Source organism: Symsagittifera roscoffensis, chromosome 1 (genome assembly GCF_963678635.1).
Source record: "Symsagittifera roscoffensis chromosome 1, txSymRosc1.1, whole genome shotgun sequence".
Taxonomy (NCBI): domain Eukaryota; kingdom Metazoa; phylum Xenacoelomorpha; order Acoela; family Convolutidae; genus Symsagittifera; species Symsagittifera roscoffensis.
Genome location: NC_087062.1, coordinates 96,552,693 through 96,560,996, shown reverse-complemented (window position 1 = coordinate 96,560,996; position 8,304 = coordinate 96,552,693). Strand labels below are relative to the sequence as shown.

The 8,304-nt window shown below is 37.2% G+C and overlaps 4 protein-coding genes across 4 annotated transcripts in view; 3 read left to right on the top strand and 1 right to left on the bottom strand.

Moving 5' to 3' along the window:
* Nucleotides 1-2,260, bottom strand: part of LOC134841141 (3-oxoacyl-[acyl-carrier-protein] reductase FabG-like) — a 4,224-nt gene extending 1,964 nt beyond the window's left edge. The window contains exon 1 of the mRNA XM_063856942.1: nt 2,160-2,260. Within this exon, the coding sequence (XP_063713012.1) occupies nt 2,160-2,260 (101 nt within the window). The remainder of the gene's footprint in view (nt 1-2,159) is intronic.
* A 1,625-nt stretch (nt 2,261-3,885) lies between these two features.
* On the top strand, nt 3,886-4,307 carry LOC134841135 (aklaviketone reductase DauE-like). Its single transcript, XM_063856928.1, has 2 exons — nt 3,886-4,003; nt 4,123-4,307. The coding sequence occupies exons 1-2, from the start codon at nt 3,886-3,888 to the stop codon at nt 4,305-4,307; spliced, it is 303 nt and encodes a 100-aa protein (XP_063712998.1).
* A 149-nt stretch (nt 4,308-4,456) lies between these two features.
* LOC134857285 (3-oxoacyl-[acyl-carrier-protein] reductase FabG-like) lies at nt 4,457-5,834 on the top strand. The gene is made up of 4 exons (XM_063873670.1): nt 4,457-4,655; nt 4,857-5,103; nt 5,263-5,408; nt 5,650-5,834. The coding sequence occupies exons 1-4, from the start codon at nt 4,457-4,459 to the stop codon at nt 5,832-5,834; spliced, it is 777 nt and encodes a 258-aa protein (XP_063729740.1).
* Nucleotides 5,835-5,979: 145 nt separating this feature from the next.
* LOC134841124 (L-xylulose reductase-like) lies at nt 5,980-6,968 on the top strand. The gene is made up of 3 exons (XM_063856916.1): nt 5,980-6,129; nt 6,471-6,579; nt 6,784-6,968. Exons 1-3 carry the CDS (start codon nt 5,980-5,982, stop codon nt 6,966-6,968), a joined length of 444 nt encoding a protein of 147 aa, XP_063712986.1.
* The last annotated feature ends 1,336 nt before the right edge of the window (nt 6,969-8,304 follow it).

The window sequence follows — 8,304 nt, the reverse complement described above, 5'->3', positions numbered from 1 at the left end:
AAATTTTTGAGATTATCACAGTCAACTTTTAAAACCAAAAATTGTCATTGAATATGTCGAAATGAGTCGTCGTTTTTATTTAGTTCAAAAATTGACCAAAAGAGCTATTGCAATTACATAGATCGAAAAGAATATGAGTGTCTCAACAGAGCAACTTGAAGCAATTTTGTTCATTGGAGCAACGATTGCTTGTTCTGACAAAGAAGGGAAATTAAAAAACTGTCTAAGATTTTCTTTTATCATCAAAGTTGACGCTTTTTCTGTACAAGAGTGATAGAGGGGTCCCCCAGGAACGTTATAAGGTCACAATGTAAAAAATTGCTTCAAAATTGTTCAATTTATTGCATCGGTAATGTCAGTTGAAAAATTTAATCCGTTAGAGCCAATGCGGCAGGTGAATTACTTTCGAAAAAGTCTTAAAAACAATCGAGCAAACGTCAATTAGTTTTTCTAACTGAAGAAAATTTGCTCAGAATTAGCGTGATTTAGAACCCCTCTATCACACTTCGTTTTACCTGTGAAATGATAGAGTTCTGTGTTTTGTCGTTTCAATCTTCGAACTAATGACGGAATATTTATGCTTGGGTTGTTTTTTCGTTCAAAATAATTGAGATAACTCAATTTATTGTTCTGTTTTTGTTTGAACAATATTCTTTTGAACAATATTCTTTTAGAAAAGAGAATTTTCATGAAGTAACGTGGGTTTCACACTTGCCAAGTGTTTGGTAAAACTGATGTGCTAATTGATCCAAGCATACTTTTTTCAGACAATTTTCGACTTTTTTAACTAGCCATTTCTGACGGAATTTTCTTATATCGTTCAAAAGATTTTGTTTTCCTGAGCTTGAATTTGAAAGCGTATTTTGCCTGTGATCAATTTTTCCTAAAGTTATGGGGGTTTAATGAGTGACGTTTTGGCCAATTTGGAACAATTAAGGCGCGACAAATTTCGCGCTATTAACGCGTAAGCGGAGATGTAATCCGTCTTAGAAATCGTTCCAAATTATTTGAAGGAAGCGTATTTGCCACAATTGATTTGTTACTAGGAGCAAAACCTATAACTTTGTGCTTTATATGGCGGGTCGGGGGGGGGCGGATGACTTCCACAAAAAATCTCAAATTTAAAATAAAATTGTTTTAATTTATTACTTGTAAGGGGTCTCCAGGCTATTGGTTCGACTTTCGTAACAAAAGTAACGGAATATTTGTGCTCAGTGTGGTTTTATTTCTTCAGACAAATTTCGACTTTTTAACTAGCTAATTTTGATGATAATTTTTAATATCATTCAAAAGGTTTTGTTGTCCTGAGCTTAAATTTGAAAAGATAAATTACCTATGATCATTTGTTGTAAACTAATGGGGGTTTAAAGATTGCCATTCTGGCCAATTTGGGGCAATTAACGCGCGATATATTTCGTGCTATAAATGCGTAAGCGGAGAGTTAATCCGTATCAGAAATCGTTCCAAATTGGTTGAAGGAAGCTTATTTGCCATAATTGATTTGTTAATAGGAGCAGTAATAACGTGAAAAAATTAAATGTAATAAAAACAGAGGAATTTTTTTAAATTTATTTTTTTTTGTAAAAATCATCTCCCCACACGCCATATAAAGTGCGAAATTAATCATTTCGTACTTTATATGGCGTGTGGGGGGATGATTTTTACAAAAAATCAAATTAAAAAAAAATTCCTCTGTTTTTATTACATTTAATTTTTTCACGTTATTACTGCTCCATAGACCTTAAAAGGCAACCGGAACATTCAAGGCTTTGCCCTGATACGAGCAGTCTTGTTAAAAATACAAAAACAAATCATACCGAAGAATAGACCTAACTAAATGACCTAACTATTTTAACTAGAGCAGAATTGAGATGAAGTGATTTTTTTGGACAAGACGACGATTTGTCGAAAACGACAACTATTGATTTTTTGACAATGAGACGATTCTTCAAGCGAGTCAGTTCGAATAATGAAGACTTGACAAGAAGCGGCCACTTGCTACACTGAGCTCATATTTGGCACAAGAAGCACCGTGCGCGTGAATAATTGTGTTTCTTTTTAGCCTAATGTCACAATTTTTTCCCGATGCCTTTTTTTTGCAAATTTGAAAACGAGTGAAATATTGCTTTCGACAGAAAGCCCTTTTGACGAAATTTCACCTCATGATTGTTTCTGCGACCATCGTAATTTTGACCCGAAGACTTTCGGGCATGTTCCGATCCAGGGGTGACATGACACCATCTGTATCATCGCAAGCCATTATTGAAATTGGTGTTAATTGGATCGTTTGGTTACGGTGCGTCTAAAGTTGACCTGACTCTTCTTCTGTCTGATTTTCTTCATACTGCTTCTTGTCTGTCTTAACCTCAACCCTCGTCCCTACAAACGTTAATACTGTAGAAAAACAATATCAATAGAAGACTAATGGAACACTCAGGTCTGAGACTTGATACGAGCACTCTTGTTATTGATTAAAATGGTTTAAACATAATTCGCGTTCTAGTTACACGGCCCAAAATTTCCAAATTGTTCTTTGAGCTTCTGTTGTTTATGAAATTATTTTTTTTGCTGTTAATAATTGTCAATTATTTCAACCAATAAAATTCGACAATTATGTATGGTGGATTTTTCAAAATAACAAAATTATCAGTTTTAGGCCAAATAACAGAAAAAAAAAACAAATTTCCGTTTGCAACATTTAAAAACATGCTACGTCGATACTTACCCGGGTCGAGGTCCGCGACTAATTTTTTGACTTTCTCGGTCGCGAAAAAATTTATTCCGTGACCGAACGTCCATAGTACAGACAGGGTTTTATTTCGCGGACAAACTCTGAAAAGACCGCATCTCGGCCGCAATGGTAAAAAAATTAGCCGAGGCGGTAGGGTAGAAAAATTAGTCTCGGCTTGTCGAAAAGGTAGTCGCGGCAGTCAAAAACTAGTCGCGTTGAAAAATTTGTCGCGGCGGTTAAAAAACTTAGACGCCATTGTCAAAAAGCTAGACGCGGCGTTCGATAAATTAGTCGCGGCAGTCAAAAACTAGTCGCGGTGGTCAAAAACTTAGTCGCGGTGGTCAAAAAGTTAGACACCGCTGTCAAAAAGTTAGTCGCGGTGGTCAAAAAATTAGTCGCGGCAGTCAAAAAATTAGTCGCGGCGGTCAGAAAATTATTTGCGGTCAAAAAGTTTTCGCGGTTGTTCGAAAAATTAGTCCGTAAGTTATCAAAAAGTTTTGCCCAAGTTTTTGTTTTCGTTTGAAATTTTTTGAGCTTTTTTGATAGGTGGCAAGCACTATGGTAAGAAACGAGAGACTAAAATTTTTTCGGATAATTTTTCAGGTTTGAGGGTGTCGAAGTTTAATTTGTTCAATCTGAACTCTTGGATTTTTCTCAGTACGCACTGCAAAAACCGGAACCAGTAACCGCAAATTGACGAAAATTTTTAAGAAGCAGGTGAAACCCCTCTCAAAATCAGTAACTATGTTGTCGGGTAAAAACGGAACTCTAAAACTTTCTTTTTTCTTTAGTTTTTTTCGCAAAATTCCAAAAAAGTGTTCGTAAATTTCTTAACCTAAAGCTGATAAAAGGGAAGAAGTGCTGTCTTAAAAGTTCCATCTGCCATTTTCTCCCTGCCAAATGTTCTTTGACGAAGCCACCAGTTTCAAGCGAATGTTGTTTTATTTGGTGTACAAAAAACCGTGTCTTGTTCACTTTCAAGGTCCATAGGGGCTCTAATTTTACATCGTTAAAAAACTTGGCGCGATTGTCATGACTTTGGACATGTTTTGACCAAAATTCGTGCGAAGCTTGAGACATTCTAAAAATATTTTTACTTTTTTCTAGTGACACCCAGTTTCAATAGGTCGTTCGCAAACGTGGGTTACTATTGTATGTCCAAAGCTGCTCTGGATATGTTTACCCAGTGTCTGGCTCTTGAGTTGGCACCAGATGTGAGGGTAAACTCTGTTAACCCCGGTGAGATTCCAACTGAAATCCTGAAACGAGCAGGCAAGATGTTTCTCTTGTTACAAAAACGATAAACAGTTTTTGTGCCCTTGAGATCCATCAAAAGTACAAAATTATTTTACCTTTTTTTCAACCCAAAGTTCATGCATCTTGCTGTCAAGGTATGACGGATGAAGCCTACACAGACTTCTTAAAGCACAGTCAGACAACACATGCTTTGGGACGTCCTGGAACTCCCCAGGAAGTTGCGAATGTTATCGCTTTCTTAGCAAGTGATCAAGCTAGTTTCATGACAGGGAATATTACACCTGTAGATGGAGGCCGTCACGCTATGTGCCCGAGATAATCAATGGAAGAATTCAATGTTATCTTCTCTTGAACCTTAGAGTTTAACCGACAAAAACTTTACTTTTTTGCCGATTTTTTTTTGAAAATTATAATGGTTTTGCTCTGGACTATAGTTTTATTGTCGAATTTTCCGATTTTAGTGTGATAATGCTGTCTGGTAAAGTAGCCCTGATAACTGGGGCCTCTTCTGGTATTGGAGCAGCCACCGCTGAGTATTTTGCCAAAGAGGGTATTGCAGGGTTATGTATCACAGGCAGGAACGAAGAAGCTTTAGTGGAAACATCGCTGAAATGCAGCGTACATATCGCGCTAGAAAATGTTCTCACAATGACTGGAGATGTTACAGGTGTTTTTTTCAACAATTTTTTTAAAAGTTGATGATCGGTTTTTCAAATGGTCTACCTCTTTCCTGAAAAGAGCCATTTTATCAATGAGTATAAGTATTCATAACGGGTAGTCCCAGCTATGATGCAAAACTTAAGAAAATCTTACAGAGTTTTTTTTTTTCGAAATTCCAAAAATTTTATCCACGAAGTTTTGGTTCCAGACGAAGATTTTTGCAAGAATCTTGTGGAACAGACAATTGCCAAGTTTCAATCTCTTCACGTGTTAGTTAACTGTGCTGGTATCCTTACAACTGGAAAGTTCGAAAGCACACCTCTTGCGGTTTACGACAATGTTATGAATATTAATGCGCGTTCCATTGTGGCCCTCACTCAATTTGCTATTCCTCATTTGAAGAAACATCCTGGAAAAGCATCAATCGTTAATGTGTCCTCTGTCAATGGAATAAGGTAACCATTTTTTGCCAAGTGAAAAAAATTGTGTGCAGTATTTTCAACTAAATGAACTTATTTTCTACTACGAGACTTTTACTGCATAACTTTATCTCCTTTAAAATGAAACTGTCCCAACTTTTAATGGAGCTGTATTGGAATATGGCTTTGATACAGGTTGTTTGCCAATGTGGGTCCCTACTGTATGTCCAAGGCTGCCCTGGATATGTTTACCCAGTGTCTAGCTCTAGAGTTGGCACCTGATGTTCGGGTGAACTCTGTTAACCCCGGTGTGATTCAAACTGAGGTCCACAAACGAGCAGGCAGGATGCTTATGAAAAGCACAATTTTCAGAGTTTTAAAGTACTTTTATGTTTTTTTTTGGAGGAAACGCCAATTGTATTTCGCCAAAGTGTGATTCATTAACTTCTATGTTTTCGCTGAAAAAAAAATTTTCATAAATTTTGGTGAGAATTCTTTTTCTCATTCTCATCACATTTTTCTCGAAATCTTTTTTGGAGTTTTTGTTTGTCAAGGCAAACTTCTATGCATTCTGCTGTCAAGGTATGACGGATGAAGCCTATTCGGACTTTTTAAAGCACAGTCAGACAACCCATGCTTTGGGGCGTCCGGGCCAGCCCGATGAAGTTGCAAACGTTATCGCTTTCTTAGCAAGTGATCAAGCCAGTTTCATGACTGGGAATATTACACCTATTGACGGAGGCCGCCATGCTATGTGCCCGAGATAATCAACAAAAACATTCTTGTGCTCCTCGTTTCGGACTTAATCCAAAAATCTATCTGACACTTTCTCCATGAAGTTTTTTTTGTTTAAAATTTCCAAGATTTAGCTGGTAATTTTTTTCAAGAGAATTACCCGGTTTTAGTGTGATAATGCTGTCTGGGAAAGTAGCCCTGATAACTGGAGCCTCTTCTGGCATTGGAGCAGTCACCGCTGAATATTTTGCCAAAGTGGGTATCGCAGGGTTGTGTATCACAGGCAGAAAAGAAGAAGCATTATTGGAAACTTCAAAGAAATGCAGTGTCTATATGCCTTCAGAAAATATTCTTTCGATCACTGGAGATTTATCAGGTTTTGTTCCTTCTAGATTTGTCAAATATGGCGCAAAATTTCATGCATTTATTTGGCGCGAAGTTTCACTTGAAAAACTTAACATTTTTTATGAAACGTGCATGCTGAATGCCATTTTTCCATGCCATTATAAATTTATTGTAGTTTATTAGGATGATATTTGGGCACACCTTTTCAACATTGTTGACAACTATGCAAGATCAGGGGGGTGCCTCAATAGTCAATGTCTCCTCACTCGCTGCCATGCGCTCGTTCCGGGGCCACTCCAACTATTGTATGTCGCTGGATGAAGGCTGCTCTGGACATGCTGACCCAGTGTCTGGCTCTGGAGTTGGCACCGGAAGTTAGAGTCAATTCCGTTAACCCTGGACTTGTAGTTACGCCTATACAGAGAAATTCAGGTATGATAAGTAGGGAAACCACCGTTTGCCTTTTATTTTAAAGAATTTTTCTCTCTATTTTTGCCATTTTTGTGTCATTTGCCATCAATTTGCCCTTCGAAAATTTGGGTTTTCTGCAAGTTCAGTCAAATGGAAAAATTGCAGTTTGTAGTAGTTGTACATACATTTGGTTTTACATGTTGGTTATATTTTTTTGGTTGCTAGGAATGTCGGAAGAAGACTATAAAGTGTTCATTGAGAATTGTGAGAAAACCCATTTGTTGAAGCGAGTTGCCCAGCCTGAAGAGATAGCCAGTCTCATTGCCTTTGTGGCCAGTGACGGAGCCAGCTTTATGACGGGGTCTGTAGTACCTGTGACCGGTGGCAGACACTGCGTTTGTCCAAGATAGACAAGGCAACCACAGTTCGAATTTTGAGGGAGAAACGTTTTCCGAAACAGTGTATTGACAAGGGGCTGGAAAATGTCAATTGGTGACCAATTTAATTGCAATTAATTGTGTCAATTAATTGACACGGCCAAATTTAAATTAATTCCTGTTTGATTTATTAAACAGGTCTTATCAAAATTGTGAAAAAAAATTTTCATATGGGTCTTGGTATTTTTTTTTTGTTTTTTTTCAGACGCTTTTAGGTTTTTTCGACTTTCCTCGAAAACGGCCCCCACAAATTCCTTGAAATTCTCAGGGATGATCAATTAGGTTATCACAAGCAAGGGACAGCATCCCCCAAGTGCAGAAAAATATTTGGAGGCTGGGAAAATACGTGTAAAGGGGTCAAAAATGGCCATTTTCGGCATTTTTTGAGGTTTTTATGACTTTACTCAAAAACGCCCCCCACAAATTCCCTGAAACTTTCAGGAATGATTAATTACGTTGCTAAAATACCGAAAAAACAACTCCTGAAACGAAAAATGTTTTTGGAGGCTGGCAAAACACTTCAAAGGGGGTAAAAATGGCCATGTTTTTCTCTCAACGCAATTATTTTCTGTGCACTAATTATCACTTTTTTTCTCAGCGAATTTTTTTTCTGTGCACTAAGTATCACTCGTGCTGTTTTAATTTTCTGTGTACTTTTGGTTAATCATACTTGTAGTTTCAATTTCGTCGCAAATTTGTGAAATCGCAAATTGAAAAAGTTGGGAAAATCATACTTTGTGTTTTGTCCCTAGAACAATAGCAAACTATATGGAATTTTGTCAAAAACGAACCCTACAATTCCCTGAAACTTTCAGGAAAGATTAATTACGTTGCTACAATACCAGGACAGCAACTCCCGAATCGAGAAAAGTTTTTGAGGATGGGAAAAACACTTCAAAAGGAGCCAAAAACAACCTGGTTTGTTTTTTTTTGAGGTTTTTTCGTCTTTGGTGAAAAATGAACTTCACAAAGTCCCTGAAACTTTCAAGAAATATTAATTAGGTTACTACAATACCAGGAAAGCAACTCCCGAAGCGAGGAAAAAAATTTGGAGGACGGGAAAAAGACTTCGAAAGGAGCCAAAAACAGCCTATTTCATCATTTATTGGGGTTATTACGACATTTGTCAAAAACGATCACTACAAATTCCCTGAAACTTTCAAGAACGATTAATTACGTTGCTACAATAACCATTTATCAATACCAAAAACTAATCAAACAGGTCCATATAGCTTTGCTATTGTTCTAGTTGACAATTGACACCCTGTGAGCAATTAATTGCAATTAATTGGTGTGTGTATGCTGGCAT

Excerpts from the sequence above, each read along its gene's own strand:
- LOC134841135 (XM_063856928.1), top strand. The coding sequence starts at position 3,886 with ATGTCCAAAGCTGCTCTGGATATGTTTACCCAGTGTCTGGCTCTTGAG. Across the intron at positions 4,004-4,122 it reads TGAAATCCTGAAACGAGCAG|GTATGACGGATGAAGCCTAC; the intron begins GCAAGATGTTTC and ends CTTGCTGTCAAG.
- LOC134857285 (XM_063873670.1), top strand. The coding sequence starts at position 4,457 with ATGCTGTCTGGTAAAGTAGCCCTGATAACTGGGGCCTCTTCTGGTATT. Across the intron at positions 4,656-4,856 it reads AATGACTGGAGATGTTACAG|ACGAAGATTTTTGCAAGAAT; the intron begins GTGTTTTTTTCA and ends TTTTGGTTCCAG. Across the intron at positions 5,104-5,262 it reads TCCTCTGTCAATGGAATAAG|GTTGTTTGCCAATGTGGGTC; the intron begins GTAACCATTTTT and ends GCTTTGATACAG.
- LOC134841124 (XM_063856916.1), top strand. The coding sequence starts at position 5,980 with ATGCTGTCTGGGAAAGTAGCCCTGATAACTGGAGCCTCTTCTGGCATT. Across the intron at positions 6,130-6,470 it reads AAACTTCAAAGAAATGCAGT|GCTGCTCTGGACATGCTGAC; the intron begins GTCTATATGCCT and ends CGCTGGATGAAG. Across the intron at positions 6,580-6,783 it reads GCCTATACAGAGAAATTCAG|GAATGTCGGAAGAAGACTAT; the intron begins GTATGATAAGTA and ends TTTGGTTGCTAG.